This window comes from Neolamprologus brichardi, chromosome 1, assembly GCF_056152115.1.
Source record: "Neolamprologus brichardi isolate AB-2024 chromosome 1, ASM5615211v1, whole genome shotgun sequence".
Taxonomy (NCBI): Eukaryota; Metazoa; Chordata; class Actinopteri; order Cichliformes; family Cichlidae; genus Neolamprologus; species Neolamprologus brichardi.
In genome coordinates this window covers 44,641,794-44,664,035 of record NC_142104.1, presented here as the reverse complement: position 1 = coordinate 44,664,035, position 22,242 = coordinate 44,641,794, and the positions used below count along the sequence as shown (strand labels likewise).

The window sequence follows — 22,242 nt, the reverse complement described above, 5'->3', positions numbered from 1 at the left end:
AGAGAACATTATTCAATTTGTGAAGCTCAACTTAATAAATTGTGCGTAAGTAATCATTGTTTATTCAGGCTTTGGTGTCTGCGTTTGTAAAATACTTTTGCATGTAGCATGTGGTCAAATTGCTTTGATTGGAGCACACGTGAGACCTCAAAGGTTACTCACAAATCATTGTACACAATTGTACATTTAGTTTATGCTTTTGTATCATTTTGTATGCATTCATAAGACTTCTGAGGCAAATTTCTCTCCATTTCAGTTGTTTTTGGGATGTGTGGCTTCAGGTCTTTAACACTCTTCTTGTACTATTTCTTCTTATTATATTTCTCCTACTTTCATTTTTCTGTCTCTTTTTTCCCAGTCAGCTCTGACAAGCAGGGGTGACTCAGAAGGTTGATGGTTCAATCCTTGGCTCCATGCATACCTTAGGCAACATACTACCCCCACGTTGCTGTCAATGCATCCATTGTGGTGCAAATATGTTAGAAAGTACTTATGTGGAAAATAAACAAAGAAAAAATTGAATGGGTGAATCGGGCAAATTGTATAAAGCGCTTTGAGTGCTCAGAGTAGAAAAGCTCCATATAAGAATCCATCCATTTACCATATATTTCACATATAATAATAGACCCAGCATGCAGCACTCAGCAGACACATGAACTCAAAATTACAGGTTTGTTAGATGGTAAAAGCAGGAGTCAACAAAACAGAAACAAAAGGCTAACTAACTTGTGTGGACCTGAGATGTTTTCCTCCTAGATGTCAGAGGTCACTTGCTGCTAAAATTCAAGAAGTAATAAGTAATAAGTCTGGTAACAGATGAGAAGCATAGTGTTCACTAACCCTGTTTCAAAGCAGACTCATAAATAATGCACCCAGGATCAGCTTGCTTTTCTCAGATTACAATACACCTGGATAGTACGGCTGTCTGGAACACAGAAAGGACTGCAGTGTCAAACAGCACATGAAAAACTAATCTATCCAAGTGACAAACTAAACTTGTGTTTAGCTGGTAATCAGACCATGTCTGCATATCAGAATTCTCTCCTAACGTTGCAGCAGGTTTTTCTTCTTCAGAAAAGGGTGTCTTTAGTGCTAAAGGGATGGGCGCTCCCTTGGGGGAAAGGATAGGCAAGTGTTTCCCTCCTGCAGCAGGAAATGGGCGAAACCTTGCTCGAAATTATGACTACAGCGTTTTGTTGTGTGAAGGAAGTCGCTCCTGATAGCACAGGCTATAGGTTTCCTGTTGTGGACCAGCAGTTTTAGTTTCACCTAGAGTCCTCAAGATAGCTGGAAAACGCTGGGCTAAGAGAGCCTTTCAGTCTACTACCCATGTAAAAGGCTAAAGTGCTACATTTTTATTGAGTAGTCCTATTATTAATTTAAATGTGACTAAATGAATTCATGCAGTCAGTTTCAGATTCAAATGGATATTGGTTTGTAATTGTAGGCCATGTGATTGTCTGAAAAAAATGAACTTAATCACAAAAAAATTAAGAAACAATGACAGCTACAGTGGTGTGAAAAAATCTTTGTCCCCTTCCTGATATAGTATTTTTTCCTCTGTTTGATATACTTCATGTTTCAGATTGTTTTTAAAGCAGATTTAGATATTAGACAAAGATGAACACAAAATGCAGTTTCTAAATGAAGGTTATTAAGGGTAAAAAAAAGTTTAGACACGCCTTCTTGTTTAATGTTTTTATTTTATTTTCCCTACTTTCTACATTGTAGATACATACTGAAGACATCAAATATATGAAGCAAGGTATATGGAATTATCTAGCAAAGAAAAAAATGATAAATAACTCTAAATAGATTCCCCACCCTTTGCTTTGTTGACAGCACTGCAAACCCTTGGCCTACTCTCAGTAAACCTCATAATGTAGTCACATGAAATGGTTTTCACTTGGTGTGCCTTGTCAGACTTCATTTGTGGAATATCTTGCTCTGTTAATGGGGCTGGAACCATCAGTTGGGTTCTGCAGAAGTCGGGTTTGTACATAGCTGACAACTGTTAGCTGATGCTTTATGTCATTATATGAATGAGATTTGTTTGGGCCAAGAAGCACAAGGAATGGATATTATACCAGTGGAAATCTGTGCTTTGGTCTAATAAGTCCAAATTTGAGATCTTTAAATCCACCCTCTGTCTCTTTGTGCGATGCAGAAAAGGTGAATGGATGGTCTCTACATGGATGGTTCCCATGGAGGAGGAGGAGCGATGTGTGGGGGTGCTTTGCCAGTGACAATGTTGGGGATTTATTCAAAATTGAAGGCAAACTGAACCAGCATGGCTACAGTGATATACCATCCCATCTGCTTTGCATTTAATTGGACAACCATTTATTCTTCAACAGGACAATGACCCCAAACACACCTCCAGGCTGTGTGAGGGCTATTTGACCAAGAGGGAGAGTGATGGAGTGCCAGATGACCTGGCCTCCACAGTCACCTGAGCTAAACCCAATCAAGATGATTTGAGATGAGACGGGTCAACAACAACAACAACAGGCGCTCTCTCACCCAGGAAACACACAGAGAGAGAGAGCGTCACCCTGTAACCATGGCAACCGCAACGCTGCCTGGAACAACAGAACGTAGCTGTCAAACAAAACCCAAACAGTCCTGACCCGCCACAATATGAAACAGGGAAGTACCGCCGTGTAATCCATTTATTTCAACAAAGTAACTGTATTCTAAATACCACCTTTTTAAACGGTAACTGTAACGGAATACAGTTACTCATATTTTGTATTTTAAATACGTAACGGCGGTACATGTATTCCGTTACTCCCCAACACTGATTGTGTGGCAGACCTCGGATTTGCTGTAGATGTGACTGCACTAATGAACCAACTAAATGTCAAACTGCAGTGCAGGGGACTTTTTGTTAGAAGTACTGCATGCAGCGTTTTCAAGGCAATTTCAAGATTTCAAAGCTCTTGAAAATGAAACGGACATGGTTTCTTCTCCCTTCACCTGCAGTGTGGATAATGCTTCAAGTGATGTTCAGATGGATCTCATCGACCTGCAGTCTGACACACTTCTGGCAGAGCACTTCAGGTCAGTCTCACTGCTGGACTTTTATTCCTCCCTCAAAGAAGAGAACTTGAGGAGTCATGCTCAGAGGATTCTAGTCCTCTTTGGATCGACCTATGTATGTGGACCTCTGTCACTGATGACCACCTCTCAGCTGTTCTTCACACAGCCACCTCAGAAATTCAGCCAGATTTCAATGCCCTTGTTCAAACCCAAACAGGCTGGATTATTCTCACTGAAAAGGAGGAAAACATGACACAAGTCATTGTGTTGTTGCATTTCTATAAACTTCTTGTTTGTTGAGTTAAGCATGTTAAAATAAAATGACACTGATTCGGTGGTTGTTTTTGTTTTATTTGGAATATGCATCACAATTTCACATAGCATAGCCCAATATAAATATTTACATTATTTTATTTTTATTCTTCTGATTACCAGCTATTCGTAATATATAATTCAGTGAATTTTACAATTTAAGAAAGTTAAGCAGACTTGGGTTCAAGATGTCGTTGATGTGGCCCTCCGACACAACTTGGGTTTGTCATGTGGCCCCTTGTAAAAATTAATTGCCCACCCCTGGTCTAGGATGACACCAAGACTCTTAACCTGAGGAGAAGGGAAAACTGAGGCGTTATCGATAGTGAGTGAGAAATGGTTCGCCTTCAAAAGGTTGGATTTGGTGCCAATAAGGAGGATTTCAGTTTTATTCTTTATTCTAATTAGATAATTAGAGCTAAACCAGGATTTTAATTCAGATAGATATTCTGTAAGGGAAGAAAGTGGGAGAAGGAATCAAGTCTGCAGGAGAGATATAACTGGGTGTCATCATAAAAACAGTGAAACTGAAGATCAGATTTGCAGAACTTAGAGGGAGGATGTATATTCTGAAGAGAAAAGGGCCTAAGACTGAACCTTGGGGTACACCAGAAGTGACCGGGAATAGACGAGAGCGGAACGATTTCAGCTGAATAAACTGGGAGCGGTCGAGGAGATATGATTGAAACCAGGCGAGGGGTGTTTCAGAGATGCAGAGAGAGGAGAGAATGCTTAGAAGTACAGAGTGAGAGATGGTGTCGAAGGCTGAGCTCAGATCCAAAAGGACGAGAATGATGAGAAGACCAGAGTCAGCTCCGATTAGAAGATCGTTAATGACTGTAAGTAAAGCAGTTTCTGTACTGTGACATGAACAAAAACTGAAATCTCTCGTAGATGTTATTATTAACCAGGTGTGAATGAAGATGAACTGCAACCACTTTTTCGAGTATTTTAGAGATGAAGGGTAGATTAGAAATCGGACGGAGGTTGTTAAAGTTGTTAGGATCTAAAGAAGGTTTTTTCAGTATAGGAGTGACTAGAGCAGTCTTGAATAAGGAGGGAACGATACCGCTGGTGAGTGAAGAGTGAATGATAGCAGAGATGACTGTGAGTAAGGAAGAGAGGCAGGATTTCACAAGCCCTGTAGGCACAGGGTCAAGATGACACGTGGCAGGCTTTGATTTACATATAACCTCAGAAATATCAGATAAATCAGGAAGATGAAAAGTGGAAAAGGGCTCAAAATAGAGAAAAGGTTCTGGAGAGGAGGTAGACACACGATTTGAACTGAGATCGCTGGTGGATGTTATGGATTTTTGTAGAGATGACACAATCTTCTGAGTTATTTCACACTTTTTGCTTCCTGCAAACTTCCACATGTGTTCATTCATAGTGTTGATGCCTTCAGTGAGAATCTACAATGTAAGTAGTCATGAAAATAAAGAAAAACTATTAAATGAGAAGCTGTGTCCAAACTTTTGACTGGTGTAGTGTAGTGGTAATACTACTCGTCTTTGAAACTTGAAATCAGCGTTACAGACAATCCCTACTGCGAACACGCCGAAACTAACCCCCTAATCTACACCACTTCAGCAGTGATCACACAGATTCTTGGCTATAAGACGAACAGCCCCAAGTAGCAGTTCACTCCATGGAGAAGGAGACTAGCGGGCAAGTTAGCTGACCCTATCGGAGGCCCTGGAATCTGCCAAGCAAAGACTCACAGCCTTGGCCAGTAAGGAGGCATAAGAGGAGATTAAACCAGGTGTACTCTCAGTGGTAGGGGAGAATGACCCCACCAAAGTTGGAGATGACACAATACTGGAAGGATGAAACCCACAACAATTCAATTTCATTATTTTTTATACAGCGCCAAATCACAACAACAGCTGCCTCAAGGTGCTTTATATTGTAGACCCTACAACAATACATACAAAACAAAAACCAACAATCATTGACCCCCTATGAGCAAGGAATTTGGCAACAGTGGGAAGGAAAAAGTCCTGTTTAACAGGAAGAAACCTCCAGCAGAACCAGGCTCAGGGAGGGGCGGGGCCATCTGCCGCAACCAGTTGGTGTGAAAGAAGGAAGACAGGACAAAAGAGATTAATAACAACACAATGCTCAGTGGCAGAGCACAGCAACCTCCCTGAACAGGAGTAAGTGTCACAGCCACAGACAGCAAAGAAACGCTCCACAGTCTGAAGAGCTGGACAGCACCAGGCCATGAGTCACGCTTGCTGGCTGAAGAAGCTGACCGCACTCAGTCCTGATTCCCAAGGATACCACTAACAGGTTTTTGCCTCTCTGGTGTTCTCTAAAAAATATATATTCTGATAAAATTAATAAAGAAATACTTTTTAATCAAGCAGCAGTATGAAGCATCAGGTCAGTTAAAGTCCTGGGATAAATATCTATCCAGTGAAGTAACAAAGGGGTTTGTTCATCAGTTTCAGCTGCTTTGGTGTTAAAGATATTATTACGTTTTTAAAAAGTAAAAAACAAAAAGAAACATCCTGCCTCAGAGGGACGCTGAAAAACTAGTTTGTCTTTTTATTACTTCTCGGCTGGACGACTGTAATTCATTATTATCAGGATTAGGGCTGCACGATATTAGGAAAACCTGCGATGTGCGATAACTGTGATCAATACTGCGATAACGATATGACTCGCGATAAAATAAAAAGCAAAACAAACAAAAAAAATACATAATTTCCGTTTTACTGCAACAGCTTTATTTAAAGAAAGCTGCTGTATTAGCAGAGTAACACCAAAGTGCACTTTAACATTGAAACATTGCCCCATAATAAAAAATTCTGAGGCTGAACAACCATCCCTATAATTAGTTTTAAATAAACATAACTTAAATTATACTGCAAATTATCTCAGTGCAGCTGTTCATCATCTTAGCACTCACCAAGTAGTTATGATGTAAGTCAAAACTGGAGAGGAAACTGTACTGTAGTGCTCGCGTAGTTTTCAGCTTGGCCCAGTTCAAACGTGACGGTCTTCCGGCATGTTTCCTACATTTGTGGAATGGCGACATGGGAAAAGTAGTTTCGTGAGGGGATGCGGTATCTCCGGTCCACTTTATGTATCAGACTGGTGAAGCCCTCTCTGCTAACTGTATTTATAGGCATCATGTCTTTGTCAAAAAATGTGTAATGGCCTCTTATTTCTTTGTAGCGCTTTGACGTTTTCTCATAAGGAGTTCCACTTGAAAAACTCTGACAGAGACGGCTGTTGGACTGCGGCGCTCTTTGTCTTAACATTAGCAACCTTTGTTTGGCTAGCTATCTTTCTGGAACTCTTCAAACTGTTCTCTGTGGTTGTATTGAAGATGATGGTGGAGTCGTGTTTCCTCTGGTGGTTGCCAGGAGTGTTCGGCAAGTTTTGCAGAGTACCTGTGTTTGGAGAACGTCGTCTTTATCAAATCCAAAGTACCTCCAAATAAGATATGATTGTTGGGTTTTTCTCTGCATCTATGAAGCGCCTTGAGGCGACTTTTGTTGTGATTTGGCGCTATATAAATAAAATAAAATTGAATTGAATTCCCAAAGACCTATTCGCTGAAAACTTAGCATATCTATGCAAGGTCTGCAGTATTTGTTAAAAGATGTTTGTGGTGGACAAAAACGTTTCAGGCCTAAAACTATCAACAACAGACTAACAGTGAAGGTTACACAAGAGTGAGGAATCCAAATTTGACATTTCTGGTTCCAGTGGTTGTACAAAGGAGGTCCGGAGAGAGGTACAACAGTGAGTGTCTACAGCCATCTGTAAAACATGTTAAAGCTGCATTTCAGCCAGTGATGCTGGTGGTCTCTTAGCATCAGATTTTGATCCACCATACAACACCATCTGCGTCTGATTGGCAGCAGCTTTATTTTTAAGCATGACAGTGACCCCAAACACAGTGCCAGTGCAGGAAAAGCATACCTGGATAGACATCTTTCACCTGAATAAACTTAAGTTATTGGATATATCTTTTAAAAATGTTGGCATGTTCTGCAGATGGACAGTAGATGGCACCGAATGCCAGTGTTGTGAAATTTAAATGATCCGCTTTCTCATCTGGTCCTGTCGGAGGTTTCTTCCTGTTAAAAGGGAGTTTTTCCTTCCCACTGTCGCCAAAGTGCTGCTCATAGGGGGTCATATGATTGTTGGGTTTTTCTCTGTATCTATGAAGCGCCTTGAGGCAATTGTTGTTGTGATTTGGCGCTATATAAATAAAATTGAATTGAATAGTGTTCTCGTCATGCGTCTCGCTCTCTGCCATTACAACTCTGACTCGTTGCTGCAGCGTTGTTCGCTCCCCACCTGCGTAGGAGGCGGGCCTCTAATCCATTTGATTGGTTAATGCCGTGAAGGGCTCTATTCGACTGGTCAAATGTGTAAAGGGGTTTCTTTGATTGGTAAATTCTTTAAAGCACATGTGTAAACATTTTAAGGTACTCCATTATTGCAGTTTACGCTGTCTTTTGCGATGAGCCCATCGCACAGGCTGATATCGTGATGACAATGTATTTTCGATTTATTGTGCAGGCCTAATCAGGATGTCCTATAAAACTCCCGCAAAAGCCTTCAGTTGGTCCAAATTGCTGCAGCGAGATTACTGACAGGGAGAGCATATTTTGCCCACACCGACTTTTCTTCATTGATTCCCTGTTGAATTCCTTGGTTATACTGCAATAGGACCAGGCTAATTTGGGCTTCCCACAATTCACAATTATTTCTTTTTCACTCATATTTTTTTACTATGTGGTTGCAATCTGCATTTAATCATTATTTAATATTAATCTCTGGCTCACTTCCAGTGTGTCTTTTGTCCTGTCTTCCTCCCCTCACCCAAAACAGCTGAGGCAGATAGCCTCCCCTCCCTGAGTCTAATTCTGCCGAAAGTTTCTTCCTTTTAAAATTGAGTTTTTAAGTCCCACTGCCGCCAAAGTGCTCGTTCATTAGAGGTCTTCTGATTGTTGGGACTTTCTCTGTTGTCTCTGTATTATGGTAGGGTCTTTACCCTACAGTATAAAGTGCCTTGAGGCAACTGTTGTTTTTATTTGGTGCTATAAATAAAATTGAACTGAACTGAATTTAATTAAAAGGTAAACTGGAGGGGCAATAATTAGACATTTTACAGGTTGAGGCCACTAATAATGCCACATCAACCAAACCCCCAGACAGTTTTAATTTGTTTGGAATACTAAAAAATAAAAACAAAAAGTTTTATTTCTTGTTATCTATCATCCACCTAGCCCTTACTTAGAAATACTTTCTTAATTCTCAGACTTTTCTAAGGCACACCAACAAATCTACAGCAGAACTGCTGAAAAAGAAGAGGTGTTGAAATGTTCCAGTCAGTCAACCTCAACTTGATTGGTATACAATGGTAGAACCTGAACAAATACAATATTAAATGAACCAAAGCTGTAAAGGGTAATAACCCAAAAATCCTCTACAATGATTTCACAAACTGACAGTTATACAGAAAACAATCACTTGAAGTTATGGTTGGTACAAGTAGTTCCACGAGCTATTGAATTATGCTGCAAATTTTGCATTTGAGAAAAAAAACGTGTGCCCCTTCACATTATAGCAGGGTGCAAGATGCTAGCAGGCAGGGCCATACATGGAGATACCAACTTCCTCGTTGTATACTACCAATTTTCTGTTTTACAGTTTTCAGCATCAGTTTATCTGAACTATTATGTGAACACTGTTAAACAAAGAGTATAAAGAAGGCTTACATGTAAATCAGATATGCATAAGCTCCACTGACGAGTTTGACAGCACTGTTTAGAAGTTTGTCACACAAATGTGCCATGATAGCAGCAATCAGGTTTTTTAATTACCATGAGTACTCAAAGTCACTGAAGTTTTTGGTAGTTGCAAGGTAATGGTTTCAACTATTTACTAACCTGTTTTTAAATAAATGTATGTTCTGTTATATTATGCAGTTTATCTTCACATAAGTGTGCGAGGACCTACATTTCCCTGCTTCAATATATCAGCATCTAAGCTGGTTACTAAGTGAAACTATCAGCATGCCTACCCGGGTCATGTTTTTGCTTTGCTGTACAAATGATTACAGATCAAAAGATTTACAGATGAACAAGTTTTTGTGATTTTTTAACTAAAGTTTCATTTTAGTGGAATTTTGAATCCCTGACTTTGGTTTCCACTGACCTTTATTATGTAATTTTGTTATCAATGTATAGAAATTTGAATATTTAATTCATAAGTATTCGAGCACATCCTTATTTTTTTGAGCGGGTTAGTTTTAGTCACTAAAGCCTTTTCAGAATATTTTCTATGAATACCACAAATACCATATTGCAGAAGCAGAAATGTCACAGATAAAACTGATCAGCCTGATCGGAAACCATGAGAGAAAGAGCCCCGAGCACACATGGTGAAATATACTCTGGCTATGGATCACCTGAATCTGAAAACAAATTAACAGAGAGAAAACTGTAAAAGGAAGCACTATGTCAAATAATTTAGGGGTGACTGTCTGGAATGAGTCCAATGCATCGCAGATTTTGACAGATGAACATTTGTCATTGATGCTTTCAAAGAGTAGCAACAAACACACAAACTGTTCAATTCAGGCTAAATCAGGGGTCTCGAACTGCAGGTCTTGAGGGCCGGTCTCCTGCAGGTTTTAGATCTCACCCTGGGTCAACACACCTGAATCAAATGATTAGTTCATTACCAGGCCTCTGAAGAACTTCAGGACATGTTGAGGAGGTAACTTAGCCATTTAAATCTGCTGTGCTGGATCAAGGACACATCTAAAACCTGCAGGACAGCAGCCCTCGAGGCCTGGAGTTTGAGACCCCTGGGCTAAATGAAACATTCAGAAATGTTCATTACAGACACCAAAAGGCCTAAAATAGAACAGTTACTAATGAATTCATGAATGTTTGTTCATCAATAGAAAATATGTCTAATATTTTTTAAGAAAGACGCTGAAATAGCATTAAAGTTACAGTTTGCAGTCTCACACAGATAATAATTTATCTGTCTTTCACATATTAAACCTGCTTTCATTCATTAATGCAGTCAAAGGGTGAATGTTTCATCTTAGAAACGGTCGACCTTGAGTGCAGCCGGTCAGCTTTACCCTTGGGTCAGCAGCATGTCAAAGTACATCCTAGCTTGCTCCTGTTTCATCACTAATGGAGACCATCATTTACAGACTGAGAGGCTATGTTCATCATCTGTACGCAGTCTGCAGCTCTCACAGAGATGCTTTGCACAAAAAAGTAACCGAAAATGTTTGGGTTTTTTAGATTAAGTGAACAGCCGGATTTTCAAAATCATTTTAGCCACAACAGCATATAAGAAACATTTTTAATAGATGAAATAAATACTCCATTACATGCATGGTCAAAACACTTGAAAATAATATGGGGAAGTCTGGTAAATAGTGTAAACCCTAGGGCACACACTCACAGCAGCTTTAAAACAATTCACACACACTGAAGAAAAATAAAAGCATCTCGACACTCAGCTCACTCTTTCCAATCTCACAAAGCACATAATGGAGCAGGTCAGCCAACTATAGGTTCATACTGCGAGGCTACATCCATCATCGAGGCTGGTGTTTTCACTGCAACTGAAAACTGAGGTAAACTTTTCAGGTCTGAAAGCTGCTGTCCGTCTGCTGAGCCCAGTTCATACCCGGAGTGGGTGAAGTGGTCCATGTTGAGCACGGTTTAAGTTAAGTTACATCCAGCGCAACCTCAAAAACCCTGCAGTGGTCGTTTTAGTGCTTTTCTGCATTCTACACACAAATTGTAACCACGAGAACAGGCCCACACAGTGTTCTTCGGATGTTACTCTACACCTGATGAAGAGGGATTAACCCAAAGTCTCTTTGGTACATGAGACTGAACCTACATAGCCCCTTTCCTAAACTAATTCACAGAATGGGAGTTGACTGGTGGCAGAGTCCTTGGAGAGGAGCGTTCTCTGAGTGCCTGAGTAAGCAGAGTGCAACCATCGGACACGGCGCACGCCGAGTTACGCAGACGCTCACGGTAGTCTGCCATTTTGGAGCTGCTCTCGGGATGCTGGGCAACATCCCTGAGGCCCTGAGTGAGAAGGACGCAGGCAGAAACCACACTCATGGCCCCACCTAACACTGCCGTTTGCACCCCCTTTCCTTCGGCAGAGATGCTTGCAGCTCTTCCCAGGAACTGTGGCTCTGTCGCAAACCCAACAAGGGCGCCGACAGCCTGGACGAGAGCAGCGCTGAAGAGGATGCACCGATTCCTGGTCAGCTCGCTGGGCTGGGTTTTCACCTCCTTCACACACGCCAGGAAGGCCGTGCCGCTCGTGCTCATGCTCTTGACGCTCAGCTTGAACTGCTCTTTTGCAAAGCGATCCCTGGACCTCTCGCTGGCCAGTGATGAGATGTCCGTTAGAGTCTTGAGGTTGGTGGAGATGTTCTGAGAGAGCTCGAGGAGGAGCTGCGGGGTGAGGTCTTGCAGGTGGGTGACTCGGAAAACGCTGCAGCTCTGTTCTACTTCATGTCGACAGCGGGTCACCTTGTAGCGATCCACCAGACCCGGAAGGCAGGGTTGAGAGCCAGGCGTCTCCACAGATGCCAGGTAGGCAGCATGAGCTGAGCACTCAGTCAAAGACACCACAAGGTTAGTCATCTCCAGGAGGCGGTCCCCTACGTCCGTGAAGCGACCCATGTTGAGCTGGCTCTGGATGTCGTGGGTGAGAATGGAGAGCTCTTTAGTGCGGGCAATGACCGTGTCACGGCACTGGTCGAAGGTGTCAGCCACAGCCACACCTTCAGACGTCATGACAGGCCTGGTCTCACTGGACAGTAGGAGGAGGTCAGCCACGAGCTGCATCTTGCCCTTACATGTGTCACAGATGAAGGAGAGCCGCTTCCTCTGCTGCAGACTGCCACCGGGTGTGCTGGTTGATCCCTCACTTGCTGATTTGCCAGAGCCACCACTAGCCATAATAATGAAGGGAGTCAGAGGAAGGGGGAGAGGGTCAAATGGCTCTTATATGAGGGTTCAGATGTTTCGTTTTCTGCTGCTACAATGCATTTTACTGTTTAAGACACTTCTCAAATAAAACGAAACTTTTAAATAAGAACTGGCCAAACAGTCTTCCTTAAGTTCCTTCAGAGTTTAGGTTATTAATGTAAATTACATGTTAAAACACACGACACGTACGCTCAGTGTAAACATGCGGAAAGAGCAAAACTCAATTACTACATTTACCCCAAATAGTTAACGCATATGTGTCTGTATAAAAGCCTTAATAGGAGTACATGTGAATATATTCTCAGCATTATCTGCCGTAGTTTGTTAGTAAATCTATTACACAAAACACCCAAGAAAAAGCCCTACAACTTTAAAGTAATCAGTGTAACAAGATATACGCTCTTATTTGGAAATGTTAACTTAAATGCCCTGAACAACATAGTCACTATTCTAAGTATAGTCCCAGATTTTTGTGGGGGGGGAATTCACAGGCTTCTAAATTAAAAAATACAAACAAAAACACACACAAACAGCAGTGCCACCAAGGTGCCTTCTAAACGGGAAAGTACACACTGACAAGCCCCTTGTCATCAAGAGCATTCCCAAAGTGAAGCTCTGCTGATCCGCAAACGTCAAGTTTCCTTCCTTGGTGCTCTTTTTTTTAAAGAAGACGTCACCTCAGCGATAAACGGGTGCCTTTTGAGTTTTCTCTTTCTCTCTCTCTCTGTTTTTAACTTCAGGATATCATTTTGTGGCCATTCGCGTCACAGCAAATAGCCAGAAAAAGCACCGAGATCTTGGCCGACTTGTTCCCACCGAGTGTGGCGTTCTCATGCTGGCTACAATCGGGGAACCACCCGGCAAGCTGTTCTGGTCAGTGGAAGGACTGGAGTTATCCTCCAACACCATCATTTCACGGGTCCTCCCGAGTAAAATTCACCGAAAATGCCACTGTCCAGGAAGAAGAAGCCTCTCAGTCCACTTTCAACCTCTTCTTTTTCAATCCGAGCGCTGGGTTATAAGCTAGCGACTGCTCCGGTCCTCTCGACTCCATATGCATCGTCCGTCAGTCCGCCCTCCACGTCCTCCTCCGCGTCTTAACTCGGGACTCGAGAGTGTGTAGCCCCGCATGTCCTCTGTGTGCGCTCACTTTTCATATCCATACCAGCCAGTGCTCTCTGAACGTATAAATCACTGGTTTTGTAGCTCCACGACAGCGAATCCAAGCAGCGCAGCAGCCAGAAGTGGCCGTTATTCCCAGCGATTCAAAGTAGAGCTGCGCGCTCCCACTACAGTACTATCAGGAAGCAAGGAGGGTGTGGTCGCTTCTGAACGGCTGCTGGACAAACTTGTAGCAACGGAACAATACCGGCAGTCCTTCGCGGTTAAGTAACTTTGCACCGTTTATGTTTACTAACCTAATGTAGTTTAACATTAACGGAGTCGCGAAAAAAGTTCGTAGTCATACAGCGACCACAGAGTTCCGCGACCTGTTTTACTTTCAGGACTGGCGGCTGCTGCCCTGCCATGAGACATCCCTGTAAAGTCAAGTGAGGCGCTAGCGCTAGCATAGCGAGCTTCCGACACCGGAAGCCTTTTATTAAACAAATAAAAGCACAGCTTTTATGCAACAGCATGCAGCCATGACGGCGAGGCCAGGGCGTTTGCAGTTGCGTGGGATAAAAAAAAAAATGATGCTACTTTTATTGTAGTTAAATTACATGTTTTAAGTTGGTTTCAATTAGTGAGTGATTTTAGTTATTTCAATTTATTTCAAGTTATTTTCAATTTTGTATTTAGCATCATTCCTAAACATTGAAACTCCTCTGTTGCTGATTAGTAGAAAGAGACATTTCACATCTGTTTAATCATAACAGACAATGGAAAATAAAACATAACCTCTCCAAGGCACAGCAAACTGAACACATGACAAAAGGCTAATTTCATCATAATCTTTGCTGGGATAGAGAAGGCTCTAACTGCAAAAGTGTAACTGCAATAAGTTAATTAACCAATTTGCACTACAACCTGGTTTGCCTCTTATCTGTAGTTATTTTTATTTAATTTAATAACTGTACAGTACTCTGTTTATAGTAACCATTGTCCATATGTAAAAATGTAAATAAAATAAAATTGTTCTGTGTCCTGTGTACTGTTTGTTTGTATATGTGTCTTCTTAGCTGCTGTTACAACCAAATTTCCCCTTGTGGGACAATTAAAGGATTATTCTATTCTATTCTATTCTAAACAAGACGTTTTGAGAAAAATGAACAACATAGCTTTTTTAAAAATCAATGATTACAAGGAAACTTTACTAAAGTTTCCTTGTAAAATTAAGACAGCCTCTGTGTAGGTACATCGGCCTGTACCTCAACAGCTACAGGCCGATGTCAGAGCCACCGGCCTGTAGCTGTTGAGGTCCTTGGGGTGTGAAGTCTTTGGCACTGGTACAACACAGGAGGTTTTCCAGAGCTGTGGGACTCTCCCCAGCCTCAGGCTCAGGTTGAAGAGGTGCTCCATCACCCCACACAGTTGGTCTGCGCAGGACCTGACGACCCTCAAGCTGATGCCATCTGGGCCCGCTGCCTTCTTGGCTTTAATCTTCCTCAGTTCCCAACTAACATGGGTGGTTGAGAGAGACAGGCTGGAGGCCTGTCCCTCTCAACCACCCATGTTGTGTTGATTGTGTATTGGATGCTGTTGTTGGGGGTGGGGAGGAGTAAACAGGGTGAGTAGAGGAGGTGTAAAGTGTCTGAGGTGTCTGAGGTGGAGCAGCAGCAGTGGGGGTGGGTGAGTCTGCAGCCGATGTTGGAGACTGTCTCATGGATGAATCAAATCTGTTGAAGAAATGATTCAGTTCGCTTGCCCACCTCACATCCCTCCCAGGCAGAGAGTTCAGATGTTTGTGGCCTGAGATGGTTCTGAGGCCTCTCCAGACTTCACCAACGTTGTTTTGCTGAAGCTGGTTCTCCATCTTCTGCCTGTAGCTGTCCTTCCCATTCCTTATCAGTGCCCTCAGCTCTCTCTGCACCCTTTTCAACTCCTCTTTGTCTTTGGATTTGAAGGCCCTCCTCTTCTGCTTGAGGACGGCTTTAATTTCTGGGGTAATCCACGGTTTGTTGTTGGAGAAACACCGCACAGTCCTGGTAGGCACGGTGTTATCCACACAGAAATGAATATAGTCAGTAATGCATGTAGTGAGGCTGTCGATGTCCTCTCCGTGGTCGTCACAGATCACCTCCCACACAGTCGACTCACTAATGTCCTGTCTGGCAGCTTTTGCAATCAGAATTTTGATCTGAATGCATTGTGGTGCCAAATACATTTTTCTTTTGCAAGAACAGCTACGTAGAATCTCTACAGGCTCCTCTTGTTCATGTGAATATTTTATCTGTTTTATTAATTTTTATTTGTGTTATTTCAGTTATTACAATGTATGTGGTATAGTATGACGATGTCTAAGGCAAGAGAGAAAAAGGAGGAGGTAGGGGGACAGACTAAAAGGATGGAGGACAAATAGAAATGCACATGTATTGCTAACTCCTGCACCTGTAAGTGACAAAAATCCAAAAACCATACAGCACCTGGAACACAAAACCTTGGATCACAAAAATGTAAAAATACATAAGTCAACAATCTTCTTACAGTGTGCGTGTGAGAGAATAAGTGAGTGTATGTTTGTATGAGAATGAATTCATAACAAAGGTGGGAAGCTGCAGCTCACACCGGTAACTGAGGGAGGAGGCCACACCAGTACATCCAGCCACGCACCCCGGGACCAACAAGCAGCCAAGGAGGGGCAAAAGAGTCCAACGTGGAGCGGTGACCAAGGTCCAGCAAGCATCACACCCAGACTTGGACGCGCACACAAACAAACCATTTGCTCACTCACTCATTAGACACCCATTAGAGCACTTTGCCCTCAGACTGCGGCCTTACTTGTGGATCCATGAATTGTATTTTTTAAATGTAATTTATTTTTGCCTCTCCAGCACTGTAACAATCAAAATTATTGTCTGATGGCCAAGAAAAATGCCAGACTGATTTATTTTTCCAAGTGGACCATTATGGCTTTGCCATACTGGAAGTGAGGACACACAAGGAACGCAGCTGACACGAATGACCATAACGAGACAGGGAAAGCACGACTGAACAGAATGAACATGAAAACACAAGAGCTTCACAATAAAACAGGAAGCATGATGCAGGAGTGGAGCAGAGGCTGACAAGAGGGAGCGAGGGAACACGAGGGAAAGAGCAGACATGACAGGCTGCAGAAACATGGATAAACATGTAATAAACCGCAAGAAGGGAAAACAAGACAAAGGAACACACATAAATACAAACACAGATGCACAGAGGGCAAAGACATGTCGGGAGATAAATAAAACTAAACAGAACAACCAGGGCACTTACAGAATACTCCTTAGACTGACCCAGGACTGTGACATGTTGGGTTTTTCTCTGTATGTATTATTGTAGGATCTGCCTTACAATATCAAGCGCCTTGAGGCGACTGTTGTTGTATTTTGGCACTCTATAAATAAAATTGAATTGTTAAAATTAGGGTGTCAGGAGGAGCGGAGGGCATGACACAGACACCCTGCAGTGATCTCCAGTTGACGGAGTAGTCTGTAAGTTTGATCAGCTTTATAAAGGAGGTTTGTGAGTTTCAGTAATAGGCTTATCTTATGGTCTATATATTTAGTTTGAACTCCTCTGATAGCTACATTGTGGCTTAATAAAAACAACAAAGCGAGAGCGAAGCAGAGAACCCGGACTGTAGGTTGAAGCTTACGATCATTTGTCCTAATACAAACATTTGAAGAGCTGTACAGTGTTTTAATCCAGTCTATTACGAATGAACCAAATTTATGTAGAAGTGCTAGTAGAAATGTCTAGCTTACTCAGTCAAATAGTTTTGCTGCATCTAAAGAGACAACTGTTGTTTCAAATTTGTTGATAGAGCAATAATCTATTATATTTATTAGTCTATGTGTATTATTTGCTGTTATTGTCTGGATAAAACCAGTTTGGTTGATATGAATTATTGTGTGATATGTTCTCATCTTCTGGCAAGGACTTTGCAAAGTATGGGCTTAAGGTTGACATTTAGAAGTGAAATTGGGCAGTAGCAGGAGGAGAGTGTAAGATCTTTGCCTGGTTTAAGAAGCAGACTAATGAGCAGATCGTGTTAGGAGACAGAGTCTGATCGTTTTGAATTTAAGTGAAAAAAAAGTAGGTGGTAGCATATTCTTTGTAAAGGTCTGCTGGAAAACCATCTGGCCCTGGGGCATTATTGTTTGGGAGATGCTGTAGGGCTTCATGAATTCAGACATTGAAAGAGGTGAATCCAGATCATGTAGTTTTGATACATTTGTAATGTCAGTGTTGGGGGGGGGGGGGGGGGGGGGGATTAATCTGTGATGAGTATAAAGCTCCATAACATTTTTAAAAGATTTATTTATTTTTTGTGGATTATTAGTGGTGTTCCCACTGGAGTCCTTTATAGCAGTGGTTCTCAAACTGTGGTACACGTACCACTAGTGGTACATGGGCTCTCTCTAGTGGTACGCGGGAAGTCTCCAGAATTTCTTTTTAAGATTAATATACCATGTTATGATTGAGGGACTTCAGAAAAATTCAAACGTACAGCTCTGCTATCACTTCATAAATGAAGACAGGAAACTACACAGCAGTGACGTTTGTAGGGTTACTGAAGTTGGGCTAGCTGGTATATAACAACGTGCTATGTGGTGGCTAGCTAAACAGCTATGGTTAGCATAGCTGTCCACTGTGAGCGACCATCTTTGAACAGAGGCGGTGGTTTACGACACCAACTCTCTGCCATCTATAATCCAGTTTTGAGATCCCTCCCCAGACGCCTTAACGCCCACTCACATCCTGGGCCATCTGACCTCAGGAAATCACATGATAAGGTGGGGCCAGGTTTCACAATGAACTCACCTGAAACTCTGGCTGATTGGGACCCACACCCAGTTTCACACCTTGGCTCAGGCGATTAGAGGATCATCAGGGGTCCTTTTGTCCCTCTGTGGGGGGAAACTCCCACTAGGTTTAAATCTGGGACTCTCCACCATTTGACCTTAGAACTGAAGAAGCTTCTCGGATGAAGGTGAAACGTCTTCAAGTAACTTAAAGAAGTCCAGACGCTTTTCTTTGCAAGCTCCTTTGACTATGGTTAGCATAATATAAACACATTAGTACAGTGAAGCTGGAGGATAAATGCTGATTTTTTTTCACTCGATAAAAGTTAACGTGAGGGTTACCGATGTTTAGGGATAAATGCAAGATGCTGTGTACGGACCAAACTTCAGTCAGGAGAAGAATGGAGATAATTCATCCACAGTACGAGGTTAGTCATTAATATCCTGCTGCATGGGCTGGGCTGGAGTTATATCTTAAGGCATATGTCAGAAACGTATGGCCTGCGGGCCACATCCGGCCCGCGAGATCATTTTATATAGATTTATTATTATTGTTATGTATGGCCCGGCGATTTGAGGCGCTAATAACACACACAGATCCCATAATGCAGCGCTGCAGCCTCCTTGCTGAACGCTAGGCTAACTGGGAACATTCCCGCGTCAGTCAAGTCAAACTTCTGTTATTGTGAAGCTCGCCGCTCACTATGATGGAGAGACAAGTTGACTCTGAAAAAACAGCCTTTCAGTGGGAGACTGAATATATGTTTACAGACATGCTGGTAAAGCCGTGTGACTTATTAGTGGAGCTAATGTGGCTGTAATTAAGGAATTTAATTAAGACGGCACTACGAGACAAACATCAGGATAAGCTGAAAAACCTAAACGCAGAAACTACAGGAAGTAGACGAGCTAAAGAAGAATCTGACATTTCAGCAGACGTTTGTCACCAGAGCAAAATCACAAAGTGAAGCTGTTGTGAAAGCAAGTTTTATTGTTGCAGAGGAGCCAAATCAGCCTGGTACCACTCTGAAGAGCTGCAGGATGAAGCTGTGCGACGTCTTGTGTCCAGACAAAACGCAGATTTTAGCAAATGTGAGCCTGAGCAGAAATACGATTGCTGATCGGGTTTGTGAGATGGCCACTGATTCAAGAACACGGCTGTGTGAAAGAAGCAAAAACTTTACTGCATACTCTCTGTGGATGAAAGTACAGACATGATGGACATTGGACAGCTGGCCATCTTCATCCGTGGAGTAGACTCCAATGTGGGCGTTACAGAGGAAATCTTGGACATTAAATCGATGCACGGGACAACGACATTTTTGAAAATGTATGTCCTGGGACAAACTTCTTGGACTTACAACAGATGGAGCGCCGGCAATTAGTGATGGGTCGTTCGCGAACGAAATGGCTCTTAGAGCCGGTTCTTTGACCTGAACGGCGCGACCCGGCTCCTTATCGCGAGCCGTCACATGGGTTTTTTTTTTTTCTTTCTCTCAGCCTCTCTCTCGCACTTTTTTTCCGCGTCACTCTGCACGCGAACCTTGTGCTTTAAGCAGGGCAGAGGGGGGAGGGGTGGTAGTTACACTCAGTAGCACAGGAACAGAGCGGGAGGGAGAGAGAGAGAGAGCCAGGGACAAAGGTATAGTAATCATCCACAACTATTTTCGGTTGCAGATGATAAAGGATTCAGAAAGTTTATTCATGCAGGTCCATATGACAGAGAATATGCATCTTATTTTTGTTTTCATATTTTAATTTATATTTAATTGTGTTGTGGTTTGCAGTGTTTTATGTTGTTTCACTTTAAAATTGTAAAAGGAAAAAGCTGAAAATTTAAATAGTTAAAAGTTGAAATGTGGTTTTTATATTATATGATTTATTTATTACATTTTATGTGGAGTGAATAAATAAAAGTATATTTACGGTGGCCCCTAGAGACAAAGCACATACAAACTTCAAATCACGTACAAACCCTGAAGCACGTACAAACTCCAAAACACGTAAAAACTCAGAAGCACATACAAACTCAAAACACGTACAAAACACAACAGAAGTGCTCCAGGATGCTGGGCGCAGTGTTGAGCTTTTGTTACCTAGTGGCTACACAAGCCAGCAAGTACCAACGACCAGATTTGGTGTGTGGTAGTAACAGGTAAATGAACTTTTTTTTAAATTATTTGAATATATATGAGTGCTTGTGTATAAATACACAAACCATACACACATGCTTTCAATTGTGTAATTTAAGTGATCTAGTAGCTCTGCTTTGGAAGTTCAGTTAACACTAGAAATGTGTTTTGGAGTTTGTACGTGTTTTGTCTCTAGGGGCCACCTCATATATTTATATATAAACATATATAAATAAAACCACTTTTTTACGTTAGTAATTCCTTTTGTGCATAATTTTATATTATTGTTAATAATAAATTAATTAAAGCAACAAAACAACCTGAAGAGCCGGTTGGGAGCTGAAAGAGCCGGCTCTTTTTAGTGAGTCGAACCGAAAGAGCCGGCTCTCTAAAAAGAGCCGGAAATCCCATCACTACTGGCAATGTGCGGTGTGGACTAGTCGGCAGGATGCGAGTAAAGATGCGGGAGGAGAACTGTACCGGTGACGTAACAGTATATCACTGATCACACACCAGGAAACACTGTGTGGTAAAGTGCTAAAAATTGAGCATGTAGTGAGCACCGTAACGCGAACCGTAGATTTTATCCGAGCTAAAGCTTTAAATCACTGTAATTTTCAGTCTTTTATGTGGGAAATAGATTGAGAGTTTGCGGACAATTCTTATCATATAGAGGTCCGCTGGCTGAGTTGGGGGAAAATTCTCAATGGAGTTTTTGAGCTTAGCAAGGAAATCTGTTCATGGACATGGCATTTATGATGCGGTGAAGCCATTTCAAGTGAAGCTGCTCTTATGGGAATCACAAATGCACCAGTGCCAACTTGCCTCACTTTCCCTATTGCCAAGTAATGTTGAACCAAATTGGCGCAACAGTGTTCCCAAATGCGCACTTTGCTGATAAACTGAGTCTGACTTTGGTGACTTTGAAGCAAAAAAGAGAATTTAAAGCTGCTTCGCATTTACATCATTTACAGCTGACGTGGAAACTGCACTTGTGCAGATTCAGATGGAGCTGATTGAGCTGCAGTGTAATGGGACACTCAATGCAAAGTACGAAGGACCCGCACAGTTTATTTGTTCCATTCCTGAACGAATAAAGTTATGTTGAAACCAAGCACACCATTGTTTTTCTTGTGACATTACCAATAAGTTTGATGTGTCACATGGCCCTCTCCCTATTAAAAAATACAAAAGTTGTATCCAAGATGGCCGACTTCTAAATGGCCACCATGGTCACCACCCATCTTGAGGAGTTTGCCCCCTCACATATACTAATGTGCCACAAACAGGATTTTAATATCACCAACCATTCCCATGTTATTACGGTGTATCCATATAAATGGCCCACCCTGTAGTTTGGAGCCCAAAGCAGGGTTCAGACGTCATCACCTAAAGACTGGATATCCCAACTGCTTTGACTGTTTTAATGCAGTACAGTTGTTTATTTTACTTTACTTCAATGTCAGTCATATGGGTGGTACTTTAAGAGCCATATATTTTATGTTGTTGTTTTTTGTTTATGTAGCTTTAACTGGTTAGTAAGGAATTTTCCAGATTTAGTACCACATACAAAGTTGTCCTAACGCAACCTTTGCATCAGAAATTTTGTTCTTTGGTTAAATATTTCATTTAATTCTAGTTATCGTTTTCTCAGGTTGTTGATCACATGTTCTTGTGGTGTGGCAGCATCGGCAGATTCCCATTATTTATTGTTCTAGTTCTGATACATTTTTTTCACATTTTACATCCGTTCTCAAAGTGGTTAACAAAGTGTTAACCATTGTAGAGGGG

At 41.9% G+C, this 22,242-nt stretch overlaps 1 protein-coding gene across 1 annotated transcript; it reads right to left on the bottom strand.

Moving 5' to 3' along the window:
- Positions 1-10,702: 10,702 nt before the first annotated feature.
- Positions 10,703-13,944, bottom strand: tlnrd1 (talin rod domain containing 1). Its single transcript, XM_006804170.3, has one exon. It carries the CDS (start codon positions 12,339-12,341, stop codon positions 11,277-11,279), a length of 1,065 nt encoding a protein of 354 aa, XP_006804233.1. The 5' UTR covers positions 12,342-13,944; the 3' UTR covers positions 10,703-11,276.
- Positions 13,945-22,242: the final 8,298 nt, after the last annotated feature.

Bases quoted from the DNA above. Each gene is read 5' to 3' on its own strand.
- tlnrd1 (XM_006804170.3), bottom strand. From the start codon at position 12,341: ATGGCTAGTGGTGGCTCTGGCAAATCAGCAAGTGAGGGATCAACCAGC.